At 37.4% G+C, this 23,653-nt stretch overlaps 1 protein-coding gene across 5 annotated transcripts in view; it reads left to right on the top strand.

The window, feature by feature from the left end:
- The window catches only part of ARHGAP24 (Rho GTPase activating protein 24), a 556,594-nt gene that overhangs the window by 498,076 nt on the left and 34,865 nt on the right, over positions 1 to 23,653 (top strand). For all 5 annotated transcript variants that reach the window (XM_081497333.1, XM_081497619.1, XM_081497531.1 and 2 more), the window contains one exon: positions 8,905 to 9,112. In XM_081497333.1, coding sequence (XP_081353459.1) covers positions 8,905 to 9,112 — 208 coding nt within the window. The remainder of the gene's footprint in view (positions 1 to 8,904; positions 9,113 to 23,653) is intronic.

Here is a 23,653-nt window from a genome sequence, read left to right as displayed (position 1 = left end):
AGGCTTCAGTAGTTGTAGCACGTGGGCTTAGTAGTAGCAGCTTCCTGACTCTAGAGCACAGGCTCAATAGTTGTGGCACATGGGCTTCATTGCTCAGTAGCATGTGGAATCTTCCCGGACCAGGGATTGAAGTCATATCTCTATCATTGGTAGGTGGATTCTTATCTACTGTACCACCACGGAAGTCCTCCTTTATATTTCTTGCATGCTGCCATCAGGCCACTTTATCTTCAAAGCTATCTTCAAGTGCTCTTAAACACATTTGTGATAAGATATATATATGTATGTATATATATATATGCGTGTATATATATACGTGTGTGTGTTTACATATATATTATATATATATTTGTTTATTAATTCTGAAAGTTAGAAACATCAATAGGTCTTTTGAATCCACGAGTTAAGATTTTTTGCAAACTGGCAACATACAGTATTATAACCTACCAGTTCATAGGCAATAACAGAATAGAATATCTTTATAATAATAATGAATACAACCAAAAATTTTTTAAGTTAGTTGTATATTTTGGATATTATAATCACATTTATGGAAATTGATTTGTCCAACAGAATGCTGCTATTTAAATCCATATAATTTTAAATGGTGCTGTAATTATTAATAGCTCATCAATTCACACAACACAGTTTTACAGAATCACCTACCAAGTGATTCTGGGGGTGAGAAAGCAAGCAAAACAGGTTGCCTGGAATCTGTGAGCTCACACCCTCCTTGAGGATAAGGAAGCACAAATAAAAGTAATTATTTAATCTTTAAAAAGCAATACAACAAATTTTGTATGAATTCTGAGGAGCTTATGAATAAGGCTCACTATGGGTTCATCTGGAAAGGCAGTGATTCATATGAACTATGTGAAATCAGATTTGATCTTTGGAAGTTATGGAAAGACATTTTCTACTACATGATCCTAAGAGAGTGGTCAGTGTTCCTGTGAAAAAAAAATGTATGTCAGAATCAAATTAATATAATCCAGTAGAAAAGGAAGACTTTTAAAATCGTATAGGCCTGTGTTTATATCCCAGATCTACTGCTTTCTGTATGTATGACTTTAGGTCACCTTGTATCCCTGAGTCTGTTTATAGAAAGGAGATGCCCTTGTAGAATGTCTGTGAGTGTCAAATAAGAAAATGCATATAAATACTGTGGCTTGGTACCTGGATGTAAACGGTGAGTTTAATTACTCTGCTAATTATTCTGCTGGTCTAAGACCAATGCTACCAGGTCACTATTTTCACATTATTACACTTTCTTAATTATTTCAAGACTTTATTTTTCTCCCTTGTTCCCCATTCTGACAAGGAGAGTCAAGCTTTTACCAAATTCATTGGTGGTTATATAGATTCTGAGCTTCTTGAATTCAGAGGTTTCTATTCACGTAAGGTTTGTTGGCTACTTAGAAAGTGCTGGTGAGAGACCAAAGTAAGCCTTGGCTGACTTTGCTTCTTAGTTCTGTACTATGTCTTTTATTTTGATTTGTCCATTTACCATGGGCATATGTTCATTTTTAATTGAAAATTATTACAATCCTGATCATACCAAGACTTATTCTGCTAACAGGGTTGCAGTAAGCAGAACTATAAGTAAAAGCAAATTCTCTATATGACTTGGTGGTAATCTATGGGATGGGAGCGTCAGGGAACTCTGAAAAATTGTTGATAGTAGAAAATTTATGTAATGACCAAAAAACTGGCTAACTTGTACCTTTTTCATCAACAAAGACTTTTTTGTTTTCAAGTTTTTATAGAAATCAGTACCACAACCTGTTAAGTCTTGATAAGTTTCATTTTACCTTGGAGTTATTCATTTGTTTCCTTTAATTGAGAGGGTGAAGTATTTTGTTTTAATGCCTACATCAATTCCACAGATGTTTATGGAACACTCAATCCTTACCCACTTTGGTATTGAGTTCCAGAGAACAAGAAAGTTGTGCCTTAGTCCATTCAAAGAAAATGCCACAGCCTGGGTGGCTTCTAAACAACAGAAATTTATTTCTCATGGTTCTGAAGGTTCAAAGACTGAGATAAAGCCAGCATGATTGGGTTCTGATGGGCACCCTCTTCTGGATTGCAGACTGTCCACTTTGACATTCTCAAGGAGTAGAAAGAAAAAGAGCGAGAGAGCTCTCTGGGGTCCTTTTTATAAAGGTATTTGGGTTGGCCAAGAAGTTCATTCAAGTCTTTCATAACATCTTATGGCAAAACTCAAACTAACTTTTTGGCCAACCCAATGCTGATCCCACTCATGAGAACCTGGCACTCATGACCTAGGGTGAAAGATGAAAGTGTTAGTCACTCAGTCGTTTCTGACTCTTTGTGACCCCATGGACTGTAGCTCACCAGGCTCCTCTGTCCATGGTGTTCTCCAGGCAAGAATACTGGAGTGGGCTGTCATTCCCTTCTCCAGGGGCTCTTTCTGATCCAGGGATTGAACCTGGGTCTCCTGCATTGCAGGCAGATTCTTTACCATCTGAGCCACCAAGGGGAAGGGATACTCATGAGCTAATCACCTCTCAAAGGCCCTACCTCCAAAAATCATTCCCATAGGAATTAGATTTTCAACATAGAAATTTGTAAGGGACACACACATTCATACCAGGACACGATGATAGAATGAAGTATGAGCCTTGGAGTCCTTCACATCTGTCACAAATCCCAGTTCAGTCCCTGTGTCTGTAGAATCTTAAGAAATTTACTCAAACTTCCCTTCAGTTTATAAAATAAATAGTAGTATAAACTGTTATCCAGTATCACTTTAATAATAATAAATGTAGACTATTGTCTTCTTATAATAATTGTGAAAGTATAATCTTTTCTATTTTTCAAACAATCCTTTTTTGACTGGTGGCGAACTAGTCCATTGTGGATAAGGATCTAAATAAATAATTAGAAAGTGATATGTTAAGAAATCAAAGAAGAAACATAACACGTTTGTGACTGGGATGGCTATTAGGGAATGTTTGTAAGGGCTTAACACAGGAGATTATATGAGTTGAATTTTTTAGGATAAGTTTTCATAGGCTGACTCTTGACAGTAAGACTTATGTTCTACAAGGACACTCGAAGATGTAATAAGTAATAACACACATAGGAAACAACAAATAGTTCAATATAGTTACTGAGTAGGTTGTTTTTGAGGGAGCAACAGTAATGAGGGTGAATATGGCCTAGCACTCAGCATGGAAAGGGTGCTATCTAAACACCTGTTGGTTGAATTGTGGATGAAGCGGCAGAGACTGGATTATGGAAACTATATTTCATGAAAGGGCTTCCAGGTGGCTCAATGGTAAAGAATCCACCTGCCAATGCAGGAGATGCAGGTTCCATCCCTGGGTCAGGAAGATCCCCTGGAAAATGAAATGGCGACCTGCTCCAGTATTCTTGCCTGAAAAATCCCATTAACAGAGGATCGTGTTGAGCCACAGCCCATGGGTTTGCAAAGAGTCAGACATGACTGAGCACACGCACATTTCATGAAAAGGAGCTTGATTGGCCAGTGGGCACCATTGGAAGAAATTAAACCAAAAAAGTGGTGTGATCTGATTTAAATATTATGACGATCACTATGGCAACACTTGCCTGACTTGGGAATTTGGCTCTGTAAAAGTCAGTTAAGAAGTATTGAGGATCTAATGGCAATGAGTCTGGAAGGGACCGATGTGGTCATTAAATGAGGATTGTGAAGGGAGGTGCAATCTAGGTCCATTCTCAGATGGCCCTTCACATGTTTGGGGGGATCACTGATTCTGAGAACCAAAATCAGGATTATAGGAAGTATGACAGGTTTTGAAGAAAAATAATTCAGACAGTTTTAAAAATTTTGAGTTTGACAATGTTTTGAGATACCCATGTTGAGGGGTCTAATGGGCACTTGGAAACCCAGTGGAAGAGGGACCCCGATTGAGATACAAATCTGGGAACAATTGTTACACTGTGAGATTGAGTGGAATCCAACAAAGAAATTGTGTAAAGTTAGGTGAAAACTGAGCTGTGGACAGAATCCAGAGGACCAGCAAACTTATAAGAAGGGTGTAGTAGATTGCATAATCAAGAAGGAGACTGAAAAGAATGTTCTGGAAGGCAAGAATTACATAAGATGTGAGAAGTATCAGTAAGAAGAGTGAGATTGATGGTTTTAAAGGGAGTGAACCATAAAGTACTGCAAAACATAAATCTGTCAATGATTTGGCAACTAGGTAGTTGTTGGTAATTATTCTGAAAGCTCTTTTAGTGAAATGACAGTGTCAGAGTCCATATTGTAACATATAAGCAAGAAGATAGGAAGTGATGAAATGGAGCCAGTGTTATACTTAGTTCAGAATCAAGGAACAAAGTGAATAATTACAAAGCATGGAGAGTCTAAAGATGTTTGGCTTTGTATTTTATTTATTTATTTATTTATGCGATGAGTAGAATTTGAATATACTTTTCTGATCACACTCAGTAATGCCACAGGCTGCCTCTAGCTATGGAGTATATAATTTACATGTAAAGGAAGAACCTCACAAATCCTGAAGCTATTTAGATTTTCTTTATATATTTTTTTTCCTTTCCCTCCCTCTGTCTCTCCCTCCAGCTGAAAAAGCCTCCCACAGATATAATAAAATCACCTGTGTGATTTATGTTCTCAGCCTAGTGGAAAGTCACATCCTGAGTGATACTTGATGACACACCATCAATGTACTTCCAGAGGGAAATATGCATAATGTACTGCTGTCACCCAGAAATTCCAAGGATCCTTTTCTTAGGGAATGTGAAACCTCTCTGAGAATTTACATGGGCATAGCTGGAACTGCTTGCAAGACTCACACCACAGGGAATATTCTTGTTAATAATCTGCTAATCAGTGCGTCCCCTTCTTCATGCTGCTAGTTGGGGATAACTCATAGACATTTGTGCTTTTTTTGCTGTTAATTTTAAAATTTTAAATGTTGAAGTTCTAACTAAAGCAGCTTCTTTTATTGGAGTATAATTGCTTTACAATGTTGTGTTAGTTTCTGCTATACAATGAAGTGAATCAGCCATATGTATACATATATCCCCTCCCTCTTGAGCTTCCCTCCCACACCACCCACAATGTCACCTCTGTAAGTCACCACAGAGAACAGACTGAGCTCCCTTTTCTATACAGCAGGTTTCCCACTAGCTATCTATTTCAGACATGGTAGTGTATTCCCAATCTGTCAATTCACTGCTCCTTCCCTTTCCCCCTGCACCTGTGCCCTTACCTCCATTCTCTATTTCTGCAATTCCAGTTTCCCCCTGGGCTTCCTTGGTGGTTCAGATGGTAAAGAATCCACCTGCAATGAGGAAGACTTGAGTCCCATCCCCAGGTTGGGAAGATCCCCTGGAGAAGGGCATGGAAACCTACTCCAGTATTCTGGCCTAGAGAATTCCCATGGACAAATGAGCCTGGCAGGCTACAGTCCATGGCTCGCAAAGAGTCATACACGAGTGAGCCACTAAGCACACAATTTCTCCCTGACTTCCACACCAAAAAAAAAAAAAAAAATCTTATACAGAAGTTGATTCACCATCTCCCTTTGTAAGTCAGAGACCGTTGGAACATTCTATTTCCAATGCTACAGACTGGGAGGTATACAACTAATCATTACCTAATGCTTTGCAAGACCGGATAAACAGCAGAACATCAGTTTTCCCCACAGGAATTCTAAGCATGTGTACATATTGTCTACATTCTAAAACTCTTTTACATATTCTGTTGCTAAATAGGTATAGCTCTTTATATTAAGGAAATCATTTTGTTGGTCAGGTTGCTGAATTTTTCCTTCTCCTTTTTCTTCCACCTTTCTCCCAGATTTTCATTTTCTCAACAGAAATCTCCTCCCCCACCGTTAGTGTGATGACAGGAATTGAGGCCAGAAAACTAGTAAGAGACGGATTAGTTCCTCTATTGTTGATCAGTCACTAAGTCACGTCCAACTCTTTGTGAACCCATGTACTACAACACTCCAGGCTTCCCTGTTCTTCACCATCTCCCAAAGTTTGTTCAAATTCATAACGATTGATTTGGTGATGCCATCCAACCATCTCATCCTCTGCCCTCCTTCTCCTCCTGCCCTCAATCTTTTCAAGCATCAGGGTCTTTTCCAATGAGCTGGCTCTTCTGTAACTCAATTTTTAGCCATTATGCCCACTATGAAATATTTTGTAATGCACACACAGTTTCCCCTGGGCTTCCTTGCTGGTTCAGATGGTAAAGAATCCACCTGCAACAAGGGAGATTTGAGTTCCATCCCCAGGTAGGGAAGATCCCCTGGAGAAGGGCATGGAAACCTACTCCAGTATTCTGGCCTGGAGAATTCCCATGGACAAATGAGCCTGGCAGGCTACAGTCCATGGCTCGCAAAGAGTCATACAGGCTGAAATTCAACAGCCTTGATCAAATCCTAGTTCCACCTTTTACCTTGTGACATTCAGCAAGTTACTTAATTGTTCTATGCTTTAGTCTCCTCCTCAGTAAAATGGTGGTGCCTACCTCATAGAATGCTGTGAGTTTTAAGTAAGAGAAGTGCAGACAAACTGCTTGTACTCATGCCTGGCATACATAAATACAGCCTAGCTATTACCATTTTTTAGAGCACAGAAAAGATATGCTGTTTTCTTCACTTTTAGAATCTATTAATATTTTAAATTACTAGAAAATGAGAACACACTATAATTGAGTTAAATAAAGTGGAAGAGGACAGGTATTCAGAGACAAGCAAAGATTTGTAAGGCTAAGTCTAGATAAGGATTTCCATTCTGCGACTTGGTGCTGTATAACTAACCTTATGTATTTAATCTCTCTGTTTCATCAGGTATAATATAGCCACCATGTGTGTTTATTATGTAAATAAGAGAATACATGTCAACAACTTAGTGCATGTTAGGTACTTAATGCATGAACGAATGCATTGGCTTTTAGTTTGTTGCTATACTTAAGAAAATTCTTATCATACAGGCAAGCCTACGTGTGACGGGGAAAAAAAAAAACCAGAGTACCCATCTAAAGCAAAACTTACTGTATCCTTTATCACCTCCCTGAGTTTTGGGGAATAAAGGAACCCTGATTGGAAAAGAATGCTTGACTGTTTTTCATTACTGCGTAAAACTAAATCTTGGAAGTTTGGTTCTCATTTGTAGCACACATTGAGGTTGAACTGGAACATCTTTAACAGATTTTCTGCTGGATTTAGGGAGATACCTTATGTATTAATAATGTGTCAGTCCAAAGAAAAAAAAGAAGTGAAAAATCAGATAGATAAGATTTATTCCCTAATGTTAACATTATTTTATTTAATTTATAAGTGCCTCTGAAAGGCTATCTCCTTAATTTTGGCAGGATAAAATCCAAACATTCCAGGCAAGAAAGCATGAAAGAGCTCCACAGAGAAAGGGTCAGTGTTGTTCATTCATAATAATCAATTTTCAAGCTTTGTTATTAAAATACTAAAATAGTTTCAAATGATTATCACCACTTCATAAAGTATTGGACACTCCTGCAAGTAACAGAAAACCCAGAGATCAGTGATTCCAATGTTTAACATACCATTATTGAGAAACTGCTTGTTGCAAAGTCTACAAACTCAGCTAATTTCCAATTGTTTTATATGCCCTTAAATATTAACATCAGATCATTCAACCCTTTTTCCTAAAAGGAATATGTTAGTGCTAGACTTGATACCAGGTGGAGAATAGTTTCCTTTGTTGTGTTTTTGTTTCTGCCTAGGCTAAGAATATTCTCTTTGGTAGCAAGTGTTTATTGCATGGAATGTGATGGTTTTACTTTACTGAATCCATACATAAATTATTTTACTGATAGAGAAGTAAAGCATATGTTCTTATTGTTAAATCCTGAACTTAACGGTTTTGAAATAATTCCCCAAACATTCCGGAGTCTTACATAGTTTCAACATGCACCACTAATTTTTCTTCCCCTTTTATGAAACTCATTAGACCATTAAAACCTTTCAGTAATATTCATCCCATCTGGGAACGCTGGAATCATATTTGCTTTGGCTCCTTTTCTTCCTCTTTTCTCATTGGTTGGTTATTTTTCCAAGTTCCAACTCATATTAGTATATTTTAGAGGCATTGTTTCTTAATCAGTGGGGTACCAAGGATGGAGAGTGGGGATATTCAGCCCCAAATGCATGCACAAAGAAATGCATCATTTGTAAGTATTTTAAAATAATGAATAAAACTGGTCAAAATGGTTCTGATTTTTATTACCCCCGTGTGCTGCTAATTCTAGACAATATGTAATCAGATACTCATTCCTGTTAGGAAAAACCACCATGACCCTGTCTCCTCACTTTTGGAACATAGAGCTTCATAATTCAATTTTTTTTTCCTTTCCAGTAAATTAATAGTTTAAGATTTTAAAGAGCAGACACTGTCTGAAGTATTTTATATGGGTGAAAATTCTGTGTCTCTTTTCATGGTTTATCACCTTGATTATAATCATGGCACCATCACTTGATTGAAAACAAAAGATGCCCTTTTATTTAAAAAAGAAAAAGAAAACAAAAGTGAAGAGAGGGGAAGTCTCTGTGGTCCAGTAGTTAGAACAAAGGAGGAGTAGTAGTTGTTCAGTCGCTAAGTCTTGTCCAGCTCTTTGCCACCCTATAGACTGCTGGAGAAGGAAATGACAACCCACTCCAGTGTTCTTGCCTGGAGAATCACAGGGACGGCGGAGCCTGGTGGGCTGCCGTCTATGGGGTCGCACAGAGTCGGACACGACTGAAGCGACTTAGCAGCAGCAGCAGCAGACTGCAGAGAGCCAGGTCTCCCTGTCCTTCACTATCTCCCAGAGTTTGCTTAAACTTACGTAGTAGGAACAGATGAATTTCTCAAATTCATTGTGATCCTTTATTTCTCCAGGCATTTTTGGACAGAAACTGGAAGATACTGTTCGCTATGAGAAGAGATATGGGAACCGCCTGGCTCCAATGTTGGTGGAGCAGTGTGTGGACTTCATCCGACAAAGGGGGCTGAAGGAAGAGGGTCTCTTCCGACTGCCAGGCCAGGCTAACCTGGTCAAGGAACTGCAGGATGCTTTTGACTGTGGAGAGAAGCCGTCATTTGACAGGTAGATTTCAAGATTTTACTAACCATCCTTCACTGAGACACTCTAACTAAACTGAAAGGTTGCTGTGAGCTGAGATGGCGTAACTTGAATTGATATTGTCACAGTTTAGAAGATGAATTATATGGCCTGACAAAGATGGATTGTGTTTATTAAGTTACAGAATCAACAATGTGGTATTAGGTGTCTTTCTCTGCTATGCTTTTCCCCCCTTAAAACATTATTATTTATTCTTTTCCTTTGGTCTCAAATCAAATATTAAACTTTTGCATTGGAAAATCGAATTTTTAAAATAGCAGTCTTCTCTAATTTGATGTTTCTTTGAATTCTTTCAGCTAAAGAATATTTAAAGTGTTGATCAACAGCTTGGGATATTGACAATGTAATTAAAAGCATTGTGTCTTAAATATATAGCCCCACCCTAATCTAGAAAAGATTTGCAAGGAAGCAAGGAAAAGTATATAGCTTGGTGCAATTTAGAAAATAATGAAAGTTCCAGCAAAGAATGCATAAAGCACCCATAACTCCACTAATTGAGTTGAACACTGAAAATATTTTGCTAATTACCTCTTCATTTTTTCTAATTCAACAGAAACAAGTTTTTTTCATATCAATAGTTGAAAAATGCCCTTATGCCAACATATATTCTAATTTAGCATCTGATCAGTGGAAAACTCAATAAGCATAATTTTTAATAATTGTTTCACTCTGCAGCTATGTCACATATAACTACTTCAGTGATGTTGAACATTTATATTGTGACTTTTCTCACTATTAGAGGTAATCGTGTAGTGTATTTTCTCTTTGAAAGTATAGAATTATCACATGGATAGACACAGGTCTATAGAACAAATAGACAAGAAGACTCTTGAATACTTGATACAAGGTAAGGGAAGCATCATTGAGAGTATGGGTTTGTGCTAATAATAATAAAAAAAAAAGTTATGTTAACTCATTTGATGTCCTTTTACTGGTCACATTAACAAAATCCTGAACAATAATACTACTCAGTGCTGGCAAGGTGTGTTGAGGTAGGCACCCTCATGATTAAAGTTGAGATCATTGTAGTCTTTCTAAAGAAATTTGGTAATATATTTCAAGACCCCTTAAGGAGCCAATCCTAGAAAAAAACCAAATTTGTGAAAAAATTGAAGTGCAGAGTTGTTTCTTACAGTTTCTATAATACTGAAGAAAGAACACCAATCTATTATCTCTAGCAGTAGTGTGATTAATATAATAAAATGTTGCTTAGTTATTAAAATGTTCAGAAAATGCTAATTATATAGTGATAAATGGAAAAATAAGGCAGGTAAATTAATTTTACAAAAAGTATCAACAGTTTATAAAGATTCATAAATCCTACCTGATAGAAAATTAAATGTGGAGGTAAGGAAATGAATTCAAAACTAAGGTCAGAGAATACATTTCAAAAATGCAGATATACTTTTGGTGGGGGAGCCTCATGTCTTAGTCTATACTTTGAAAAAAAAAAAAACAACCTCAGTGGTTCCATAGTTCAGGCCTGTTTAGAATATATAAACAATGGTTTATCTAGGAGAAATGTAAAGTTTTGTGCTAAAATTAGAAGAAGTTTGTCAATGGGATTCTCATAATAAAATATCACATTATGGGAAAACAATATTCTGTACAATGAACTTCATGTGACATTGATAAATTTCAATGACCTTTTTCTTTGTATTTATGTAATGGTCTCAGTACACGCAGATGACCTTAATAGTAAAGTTTATTTATTAAAAATTCTCCTGACATAAGCATTTGAAGTTTGTTTCTGATAACAGATCTGTGCTAAATGTGAGAATAAGGGTCTATTTTATATGTCTTAGGGTGCTTGTAAGAAGAGATGTGCCCTGTAAGCAATTATTTCCTGATAACTATAGGCTAACAATAAACTTTATATAAAATATGATCCCAGTTGCAAAAAATGCATTTTTTCATAAAATGCATCAATGCATTGAGACCAAAGAAAACATAAGAAAATATAATTTTGTGTAATGATGAGGAACGTACTCCCCTTTCTTATACTATAAATTCAGTAAACCTTACTTTTATGATCAGAAATTTAATCAGAAAGGTCTTTCAGTTAATTTCATGCTGTGCAAAAATGTCCTTATCTTTTAATTTCTGAAGTGTAGCTACAGAAACTGCCTGTTCTCTAGAAAATCTGTAGAAGAGACTTACAGAGAGTATTTCAGCATAAGGCACCATATGGTGATGTTACTAGCCTGTTTTGAGAAAAAGGAGTGTCATTCATTTGCTCAGTCAGATGTCTACCCTGGTATATGAACTGACCCCCAAATTTTGTGGTGTCAGCAAGAACAACCAATCACTTGTTCGTAAATCAGCAATTTAGGCAGGACTTGGTGAGGATGTGCTCATTTCTCCAACACGTGGTGTTAATTAATATAGATCAGTTAAGTCTGAAGGATCTAAGAAGGCATCACTCACATGTCTGGAGCATTATCTGAGATGACTAAGCTAGCTGGGCTTCCAAGGTGGTGCCAGTGGTTAAGAACCCGCCTGCCAACACAGCAGACGTGAGAGACACAGGTTCAATCCCTGGATAGGGAAGATCCCCTGCAGGAGGTCATGGCAACCCATTCCAATATTCTTGCCCAGAGAATCCTATGGACAGAGGAGCCAGGTGGGCTACAGTCCATGGGGTCTCAGAGAGTCAGAAATGACTGAAACAACTTAGCGTACACGGATGATAGCTGGAGGCTGCGTGGTCCTCTCTCTCTCTTTGAAGTCTGATATCCAGTAGAGCATTTCTTCATGCAACTTTTATCTCTATCAGATTAATCAGGCTCAATGACATTACGGCTCAAGGTTCTAAGAGAGCAAATATGGAAGCTTGTAAGCACTGCATTAGTCTAAGCAAGTCACGAAACAGGGACAGCCTAGATTTCAGGGAAGGGAAGTAAACTCCAGAGCTTAATGGACAGAAGTGGCACACATGTACGGAAAAGGAAGAATTTGTGGGACGTTATTTTAGGAGAAAATCACTACAGCTTTAAAATCTAGAAATAAAGTGGAGTAAGTTCCCCAACTTTGTTCTTCACAAGATTGTTTTGTATATTCTATGACATTTGCATATCTCTAAAAAATTTAGTGTTTGTCAGTTTTTATGAGAGAAGCCTATTAGGATTTTGATAGATATTTCATTGACTCTAGAAATCAATTAGGAGAAAAATGACAGTGTAAAAATATGAAATCTTCTAATCCTTGAACATAGCCCATCTCAATGTGTCATTAGGACTTTTCATATTTCAGCAATGTTTTGTAATTTTCACTGTAAGATCTTGCTCTATTTTGTTACATTCATCCTTAATGCTTTGGTGAATAGCATTGTTTTTTATGTTTAATTTTCCTATTTATTCTGCTAGATTATATAAATATGATTTTTATAGAGAGATTTTTTTCCTACAAACTTGATAAATTTATTTATAAATGCTAGAGGATTGTTTTTTTTAGATCCTTTAGGATTTTCTCTATACATGATTTGGTTGACTGCATATAATGAGAGTTTTATTTCTTCCTTTTTGATATGCTTTGTATTCCTTTTTCTTGATTTTTCGTCCTTGCTAAGAACTATTCTACAAGAATGGTGAGTGGACATATGTTTCTTATATGTAGAGGGAAGTTTTTAGTTTTTTGCTATTGCTCATGGTGGTAGCTATAAGTTTTGTGTAGTTCCCTTTATCGTGTTTGAAAATGTTCTTTTATTTCTAGTTTGCTAACAGTTTTAATAATGATTGACAACTGAATTTTATCAAATCCACTTTTCCCATATTTACTGTAGAAATTATATGATTCTTCTGTTTAATTATGTTAATGAGGTGGATTTCGAATGTTAAGCCATCTTTGCACTCCTAGAATAAACCACTTTTGCTTGTGATATATTACTCTTAATATTTGGCTGTATCTGACTTGGAAACAACTTGCTGAGGATTTTTGAACCCATATGCATCATGGTTGCTGACTCAGCAGTTTCTTTTCTTTTAATGCATTTGACTACTTCTGTTATCAAAGAAATTCTGGACTCAAAAGTAGCAGGAAAGTATTCCTTCAACCTCTGTTTTCAGAAAAAGTATATGTAGGTTGTACTATTTCCTCCACGTATTTGGGTAAAATTGACCAATTACGTCCTTGGAGATGAGGTGAAAGATGTTGATCCTGAACAATGCAGTAGGTTATAATAAGAAATGTCATTTTTATTCTAAGTGAAATGGAAATCCATTGAAAGACACTTAACAAACAAATGGAAAGATTTTATTTACATGTTAAAAAGAAAAAAATCACTCTGTGAGAGAAAACTAATATTTTCTACTAATCTACCCACAGAGCACTTCTGACACCAAATGTGTGGGTTTTCCACAACAAGCAATTCTCCAGTTCTTGATGGACACCTGCTGACTGTCCTATGAGTTAATCAGTTCTGACAATAACTACCCAGATTTGGTTCAGATCCCTCAGGTTAAGGGCTCATTTCCACAAGACTGCCTCACCACCCCCCACCCACTTCAGGCACCAATCATGAGTCCCACCAGGTGATCACCTGTACTTCTGACCAACCAGCCATAAATCTGAGAGTCCTCAAGTTCAGTCATTTGCTAGAAGAGCTCACAGAATTCAGGAAAACAGTTCATTTACTAGATTACTGGTTTGTTATAAAAGGATACAACTCAGGAACACAAATGAAAGAGAGGCATAGGGCAGGGATGGTGGAGCAGCTCGGAACAGCCACAGCCCTCTGCAGCTATACCACCTTCCTTGCACTTGGACGTGTTCACTAACCTAGAAGTTTTCCAAACCCCTTCAGTGAAGATATTTTTATGAAGACTTCGTTACATAGGGACTTCCTAGGTGGCAGAGTGGTAAGGATTCCACTTACCAATGCAGGAGACTCAAGAGACATAGGTTCAATCCCTGGGTTGGGAAGATCCATTGGAGAAGGAAACGGCAACCCACTTCCGTATTCTTGCCATAGGCATGATTGATTAATCACTGGGGCTAAGGTTCCAACCTTTCTATTCACCTGATTGGTTTCTCTGGCAACCACCCTTCACCCACTCCACCCCTCATCATCCTTAGGGACTTTCTCAAGGATGCCTTAAGTAAATTCAGGCACAGCTGAAAGAACTTGGTAGGAATAACGAAGACTTTTCCTTTCTCTTTCCTCATTCCAGAACTATTTTAGGAACCGGGGATAAAAAGCAAATAGCAAAAGATGCTTCTATATTCTTATAATTTAGGAAATTACAGGGGTTTTAGGAGCTCTGACCAGGAGCTAGGGATGAAAATCAAAAGAGATCATGATATGACACTCTAGCAATCTGAATATGCTTGTTTTGATAAGTAAATTGTTAAGCTTGAGTCCCTCAGTCATAGGGATGCAGATATGCAAATTACTGCTGGTTTAAAAAAAAAAAAAGGATTCCCAGATCCATGGACAGCAAAATAAAAAGAGTACCATATTTGTAACCAAGTGTAATTGTAAACTACATTCTTTAGGAATAAATAATCCATAATTTTCCAAGGAGAGTAAATTACTTTTGGGAATGTGTTCAAGTACAGTATTCAGCCCAATAGATTTTTTAGTGAATTGGCTGAGTTTAAAATTTCATGTGATCAAGTCCTAGTTCAGGTTTCAATTTTGGGGAATGTGAAGACAAACTGCCTGGGAACATTTATTAGTTCAAGTTATTCTCACCAGTGTTCATCATCAAAGTGATCTAAAAAAGAATGTAAATTAAAAAATATAGATCGTGCACAATGTTTTGACTAGATATTAGTATATAAAGCAAAGTACAGAAATTTTTCTTTGTGAAATATGTTAAAGAATAAGAATGAATAAATATTACCCCCTGTTTATTCTAACAAAGCTTATATCTCACTAAAGAGTCAACCGGATTTAGCTTTCATCTTTATCTTTATTAAAATCTGGAAAGAAAATCTCACAGGAATTCTGCAAAGACCATCTCTAATTTTAATATTCAGGACTAATAGTACTGTAGCTCTAATATTAAGCTCAAAAATTTGAGTTTTAAAGTAAGCTTTTTAAATAACATTTTATAATTATAAAAGTATAGTGCTATTAAAATTTAACATAAAAATTATTAAAATCACATTTTAAATTATAACATTTTGTATACAATTTAGAATATAGAAGCATATAAGAAGGAAAGATGAATATTTTAAAACTAAACAACCCAGAGAGTTCTTGTATATATATATATATGTACATATATATAAGTTGGTATGTAGAGAATAAAAATAGAGATATATCTAAATGCAGATTTATATATACATATATATATACACACACAAATACTGGAATCACACAGTTTTTGCATTTTGCCTTTTCATGGTAACACTGTATCATAAACAACTTTCCATGTCACTAAGTAATTTTCATAAACATGATTTCAGGGACAATATAATAATTTATAGTCCATGGGGACGCAAAGAGTCGGACACGACTGAGTGACTGACCTGAACTGATAATAATTCACCCTACCATCGTATTGGCTTGTCTAATTCTCCTTTGTTGTTGTTTTCAATGTTTTGCATGTATCAGTCGTATGCTGCTGAGCATCTATGTTCATAAATCAGCCTGTGCTTTTGAAGCTGTGGATCCATTTGGAAGTTAATATTTCATATTTGAATGAAAGGAAATATCTTGGGTTAAAAGAGAAAAAAAAATTTGGCTTGAGAAGAAGAAATTTAGAACATAGACTGATTGAATTTAGAAATTGCAAGTGCATGTGCCAGCTTTCATGAGACCAGGCACCTTCTGCTCTTCTTTATTGGTATCAAATGCTTTTTTCTCAGTTCTGAGGTCCAGGTTTGAAGACCTTCATATATGAATGACTTGTTGTTCCTACAGTTAGATGAGGTATTTCCACAGACTTCTTGACCAAAGGGAATTCTGTGAGAAACAACACTTTCACTGACCTGAAAGAATTTGTATTTAATCAGTTTATGTCAACTGTAAAAAACAACAGATGTTGGAGTTCCTAACCATTCTTTTCATTATTTCTGTTTCAAAGTGAAGCAAATCAAAATATAACATTTTATGTTAAACTACCCCCCCCCCCCCCCCCCCGTTGAAGGGACAAAAATGAAATGCAGAATGTGTGAAACCAGATTAGGAGCCAAGTGTTATTTTGTTTCCAAAGCTCTCCAGATGGTATCAGCTGTTAAAGAAGATGCAGTTTGGAAGAGCTGGGAAGGTAGGGTCAAAAATAGCCATGTGGGTGTCACATTGTAGCATTAATTGCTCAGCAACAAAATAACTACACACTAAATAACTACACACTTACAACACCACCTTCAAGAGCTAAGACAGAAGGCTGGAGAAGCCAGCGATTTTACACACTCTGTCCAAGAATCCATAAGACAGCTGCTGTCCGAGGTACCCCAACTGCCCTTCCCCTTATACTGAGCTCATTCTGCCTTCATCCCTCCTCCTCTTCTCTTGTTTATTTTTCATTTGTGTTGGTAACTGATTCAGGATCACTAATCAAACTTCAAAGTCTACAGATGTAAATGAAAATAAAATAAAGTAAAAAGCCTCAAGTTTAGGAGACAGAAAAGCCAGACACATATTAATTTTACCCTCTGGGTAGCCATATAATTTTGAGCCTTACTGACCTGGGTTATAAAAAGTGACCTTGAAAGGGGCACACTACAGATTCTCAAACATTATTTTGGAAAAGAATGACCCAGAGAGAGATCTCAAGGTCCACAGCCCAGACCCCAATGGCTCGCATTCTGATTTAAAAGGATTGAGGATACCTAGGAATCTGCATTTCAGGCAAATCCCCAGATGATCCTTATATGCATTCTTATATACATAGTGTTCTAACCACAACTTGGGACATGGTAGACAGACAGTGGGCTGCAGAAGTGTGGGTTGAAAGAAACTTGCTTCTTTACAGTGATGTGCCTCAGTTTTCTAATATATGAAATGGACACAAAAATTAACATCAAGGCACTACTGGAAGCAACATATTAGTTCTGACTCAGCTAAGCAAGTCTTACACTGTTGTGAAAGATAAATTACTTTCTGGGGTATACATTTTAGGTGTGAAATAAAAAATTTCCTATCTGCTAAAATGGGTCTGAAATTTTAGAACAGCCTAAAAAGTACATCGGAGAAGGCAATGGCACCCCACTCCAGTACTCTTTTGCCTGGAGAATCCCATGGACGGAGGAGCCTGGCAGGCTTCAGTCCATGGGGTCGCTAAGGGTCGGACACGACTGAGCGACTTCACTTTCACTTTTCACTTTCATGCATCGGAGAAGGAAATGGCAACCCACTCCAGTGTTCTTGCCTGGAGAATCCCAGGGACGGCGGAGCCTGGTGGGCTGCCGTCTATGGGGTCACACAGAGTCGGACACGACTGAAGCGACTTAGCAGCAGCAGCAGCAGCAAAAAGTACATCCCTGTACCTTTGCTTTGATGTCAAGAAAACTCTTGAGAGTCCCTTGAACAGCAAGGAGATCAAACCAGTCAATCCTAAAAGAAATCAACCCTGAATATTCATTGAAAGGACTTATGCTGAAGCTGAAACTCCAATACTTTGGCCACCTGATGGGAAGAGCCAACTCACTGGCAAAGACTTTGATCCTGGGAAAGATTTGAGGGCAGGAGGAGAAGGGGACGACAGAGGATGAGATGGTTAGATGGCATCACCAATTTGATGGACATGAGTTTGAGCAAACTCCAGGAGATAGTGAAAGACAGGGAAGCCTGGTGTGCTGCAGTCCATGATGTCACAAAGAGTAAGATGTAATTTAGCAGCTGAACAGCAATATTTTGATCCATGTGAAAATTCAAACACTGTGGAGTTGGATAACACTACAGACATAGAGTGTTTGTATCATAGTGTAAATCAAAGATCTTGCCAAGTCTGATTATGGAAAGTGAAGAAAGAAAATAGTAGCTTGAAGGCATAAGAACAGGTAGAGTAGGAAAAGCAAAGAACAGTCTCAGAGGAGTTCACCTAAGGCAAGCCCTGAACTTATAGATGGCAAATTAGCTACTTATTTTCACCAACGAGATGATTTTCCCAAGTCCAGAAGGAAGTCAGCCCTCCAAAGTTCTGGGCATCTACTTAGCTATGGTAGCTCTTAACATTTCTATATTTTGATGCAGTTCTTATATATTATGGTGGCTTGACAAGACTGATAACCGTTGTTTTAGAGTACTTTTCAAATGTCTGTCATTCACATAGGACCATCCTGACTTTGATTATATTCTTATAACACCTGTGTTTGATTTTCTGATATTTTTCCTTAAACTTTATTCACGTTTTTATTTTTGATCAATTTCATCGTAAAAGGAACTTGATATTTTTCCCCCTAAAAAGCAGCATCATTTGCCATAAATACAAGGTTAATATAGCACAAGTGCAATGACCACAAAGCATATTATTAAATGCTATCTGAATATAGCTACTTTGGGAAAACTCTGACCCTTGGAACCTCTGTTTATTTGATGAAGTGCAAATTGGCAGGTGCCAGAACCACTTGAGAACTCCTCTCATCCCCACTGGTACTTCCTACTTGATATAAATCAGGAATAGAAAATCAAAAATGGACCAGTGTTGCTACTGTGTCATTTGTTGTCACTTAATGTCCTGTCCATGTGGCACTTGATTTGGAAGTCCTCTTGATGAGGGTGAAAGAGGAGAGTGAAAAAGCTGGCTTAAAACTCAACATTCAAAAAACTATGACCATGGCATCTGGTCCCTTCATTTCATGGCAAATAGATGGGGGAAAAGTGGAAACAGTGACAAATTTTTCCTTGGGCTCCAAAATCACCACGGATAATGACTACAGCTGTGAAATTAAAAGATGCTTGCTCCTTGGAAGAAAAGACAAACCTAGACAGCATATTAAAAAGCAAAGACATCACTTTGCCATCAAAGGTCTATATAGTCAAAGCTATGATTTTTCCCATTGCCATGTACTGATGTGAGAGTTGGACCATAAAAAAGGCTGAGTACCAAAGAATCGATGCTTTTAAACTGTGGTGCTAGAGAAGACTGCTAGAGAAGACTCTTGAGAGTCCCTTGGACTGCCAGGAGATCAAACCAGTCCATCCTAAAGGAAATCAACCCTGAATATTTATTGGAAGGACTGATGCTGAAGCTAAAGCTCCAATACTTTGGCCATCTGATGTGAAGAGAAAAAACCCTGATGCTGAGAAAGACTGAAGGTAGGAGGAGAAGGGGGTGACAGAGGATGAGATGGTTGGATGGCATCACGGATTTAATGGACAGGAGTTTGAGCAAACTCTAGGAGATAGTGAAGGACAGGGAAGCCTCATGTGTTGCAGTCCACAGTGTTGCAAAGAGTCTGACATGACTTAGTGACTGGACAACAACCACACTTTGGGAAATACAGTCAGATCGCTCTTTGCCAGTACTGACAGGCCTACTTCCTTGAATGTTTGGCTTCGTATCGAATTTGAACCATGGGTGTAACTTGCAAGAGTCTCATGAAACCCTCTTATAAACATACCAAGGTCTGAAAAATTAATGAGCTTCAGGGAAAATTTTTCATATGTGGAAAATACTTGCTCAAATGAATACTTACCAAATATTTTATGTAAGACAGATTGTTAGCTGGAAATCTGTCGTGTTCCATTATGCTTACTCTCTTGAAAATGTATTTTAAAAGTACATCTGAAGCGGGGGACCTGAATTTCTCTTTCCTGTCATTTTAACTTTGAATAAATTTAAGCTCACTTCCACTAACCTGATTGAGTGATTAAAGAAAAAAAAAAGCCAATTAACCAAGAACTTGCCCAGTATTTGGCATGTCTGTCAGTTGGCATCTGTGTACTTATTTGTAAGAAACAGTGGAGGAATAAGAGTTCAGACTTTGATGAGAAGCAGGCACCATTTACTTCATATGTTAACAAACTGAGACTAGTTAACTTAACTTCTCCAAATTCCTAGTGTCCTTGTATGTAAAATGGAAATAATCCCTAACACCCCCCTCAATTGTATTCATGCACTTAAAAATAAAAGAAAGTGGAACAAAAACACCAGGAATAAATGGTACAATGTGAAGAAGGCATTTAGCATATTTATTGTCATTGTAAGTATCATGACATTGATGATGATGGTTTTAACATTTTGGGCTTCTCAGGTGGTGCTAGTGGTAAAGAACCCTCCTGCCAATGCAGGAGACGTAAGAGACACAGATTTGATCTTCCTCTGGGTCAGGAAGATCCCCCGGAGGAAGGCATGGCAATCCACTCCAGTATTCTTGCCTGCAGAATTCCATAGACAGAGGAGCCTAGCGGGATGTGGTGTATGGGGTCGCAAAGAGTTGGACACAACTGAAGTAACTTAGCATGCATAGCATGCACGCGTGACAAGGAAAAGTAATGTGCCTGAACACATACATACAGAAACTAGTGCTTAACTATGAACTCTTCGGTGTTTTTAATACAGAATATCTTCTTTTCAGTTTTGAAATCTCCATATAAATTCCTACTGAAACAAATAAGTAAGATACCTATAAAGTCTTATATTCTGAAAATATGTTTTTGTGTGTCTTGTAAATCAGATTGCAAATATTCTTGTAGGAGTTTGGTGAAAGTACATCCCTTGAAGGTATATATTTTCTGAAATAAATGTGTTGAGTTACACTTTACATATCATGCAGTTTGCCCATTTCAAGGCAACGATTTTTAACAGATTTCCCATGTTATGCAGCTGTTACCATCTATCAGTTTTAGAACATTCTCATCACTCAAATAGCATCTCTTGTACCCTTTATTGTTATTCCTAGCAGCCCTTCCTTCCCAGCAGTCACTAATGTACTTTCTGTCTCTATAGATTTTCCCTTTTTTGGACATTTTGTATAAATAGAATTATTCAATATACGGTCTCTTGCATCCAGCTTTTTTCACTTAAGCATAATGCTTTTGAACTTTATCCATATTACAGCAAATATCAGTAGTTTGTTGCTTTGCATTTATGAATAGAACTTCATTTTGTGGATACACTACCATTTGTTTATTCATTTATTGGTTGGTAGATATTTCAGTTGCTTCTGCTTTTTGGCTTTTAGAAATAATATTGTGAATATGTATTTTGTGTGGACATCTTTTCATTTCTCTTTGGTGTACACCTAGAAGTGAAATTGCTAGGTTTTATCTGTGTTGAACATTTGAGTAATTGCCAAACTGTTTTGCAAAACGGCTGCGACATTTTATATTTCTACTACCAATGTGTGAGTGTTTCATTTTTTTATCCTAGCCATTCTAGTGAATGTGGAATGGTATCTCACTGTTGTTGTAGTTTGCATTTCCTTGATGACACTAATTCTGTGAATCATTTTATATGCGTATGAGCCATTCTTAAATACATTTTAGAAGGCATCAGTTCAGTTCAGTTCAGTCCCTCAGTCGTGTCCGACTCTTTGCGACCCCATAATCGCAGCATGCCAGGCCTCCCTGTCCATCACCAACTCCCGGAGTCTACCCAAACCCATGTCCATCGAGTCGGTGATGCCATCCAACCATCTCGTCCTCTGTCGTCCCCTTCTCCTCCTGCCCCCAATCCTTCCCAGCATTAGGGTCTTTTCCAATGAGTCAACTCTTCACATGAGGTGGCCAAAGTATTGGAGTTTCAGTTTCAACATCAGTCCTTCCAGTGAACACCCAGGACTGATCTCCTTTAGGATAGACTGGGTGGATCTTCTTGCAGTCCAAGGGACTCTCAAGAGTCTTCTTCAACACCACAGTTCAAAAGCATCAATTCTGCGGTGCTCAGCTTTCTTCACCATCCAACTCTCACATCCATATGTGACTATCGGAAAAACCATAGCCTTGACTAGACGGACCTTTGTTGACAGAGTAATGTCTCTGCTTTTCAATATGCTATCTAGGTTGGTCATAACCTTCCTTCCAAGGAGTAAGCGTCTTTTAATTTCATGGCTGCAATCACCATCTGCACTGATTTTGGAGCCCCCAAAAATAAAGTCTGACACTGTTTCCACTGTTTCCCCATCTATTTCCCATGAGGTCATGGGACCAGATGCCATGATCTTAGTTTTCTGAATGTTGAGCTTTAAGCCAACTTTTTCACTCTTCTCTTTCACTTTCATCAAGAGGCTCTTTAGTTCTTCTTCACTTTCTGCCATAAGGGTGGTGTCATCTGCATATCTGAGTTATTGATGTTTCTCCCTGCAATCTTGATTCCAGCTTGTGTTTCTTCCAGCCCAGCGTTTCTCATGATGTACTCTGCATATAAGTTAAATAATCAGGGTGACAATATACAGCCTTGATGTACTCCTTTTCCTATTTGGAACCAGTCTGTTCCATGTCCAGGTCTAACTGTTGCTTCCTGACCTGCATACAGGTTTCTCAAGAGACAGGTCAGATGGTCTGGTATTCCCATCTCTTTCAGAATTTTCCACAGTTTATTGTGATCCACACAGTCAAAGGCTTTGGCATAGTCAATAAAGCAGAAATAGATGTTCTTCTGGAACTCTCTTGCTTTTTCGATGATCCAGCGGGCGTTGGCAATTTGATCTCTGGTTCCTCTGCCTTTTCTAAAACCAGCTTGAACATCTGGAAGTTCATGGTTCATGTATTGTTGAAGCCTGGCTTGGAGAATTTTGAGCATTACTTTACTAGTGTGTGAGATGAGTGCAATTGTTCGGTAGTTTGAGCATTCTTTGGCATTGCCTTTCTTTGGGATTGGAATGAAAACTGTCCTTTTCCAGTCCTGTGGCCACTGCTGAGTTTTCCATATTTGCTGGCATATTGAGTGCAGCACTTTCACAGCATCATCTTTCAGGATTTGAAATAGCTCAACTGGAATTCCATCATCTCCACTAGCTTTGTTGGTAGTGATGCTCTTTTTCTGGTTATTGTGATAATTTACTATAAGGAAATGGTTGAAAAATTGCTAAAGAATTAAGATTGTATTCTAGGAATTGAGGTAAACATCTGTGAATTATTCAAAGCCTACATATACATACTCATGAGGATCTCACTGTTGATATTCACTTAAAAATCTGTATTTGTAAAGCAAAACTCTACAAGTATAACTAAAACATGAGCTCAAAGAAAGAGAATTTTAAGACTCTTGATCATCTTTTTTTTCCCTAACATCTACAACAGTGTCTGACACAATGGAGACATTCAGTAAATCTTTGTTGAATAGATATAAGGAGTATATTTTTAATGTATTTGTTGGATAAAAGAATAAAAATATTTCTGATATCTCCATAAGTATGAAACTCATGTGCCTATTTTCATAGATTAGAATTCAGGAAATTTGAAAATTGTTGTATTTCAAAACAATTTCTAAAATTCTGTTAAAATATCATTTTTGTCAGCTCAAGCAAAATTCCTACTGATGTTGAGGTAGAGTCACAATCTTATAAATGAGAACATAATTTCATAAAAGCCATAGATCTGAATTAAAACCGGTTACCTTTATTTGTTTTGTATTCCAGAAATGCTCCATGAATAAGCATGCATTATAAAAG

This window comes from Giraffa tippelskirchi, chromosome 1, assembly GCF_054371585.1.
Source record: "Giraffa tippelskirchi isolate mGirTip1 chromosome 1, T2T-mGirTip1v1.2.pri, whole genome shotgun sequence".
In the NCBI taxonomy this organism is placed as follows: Eukaryota; Metazoa; Chordata; class Mammalia; order Artiodactyla; family Giraffidae; genus Giraffa; species Giraffa tippelskirchi.
This window is presented reverse-complemented; position numbering and strand designations above follow the sequence as displayed.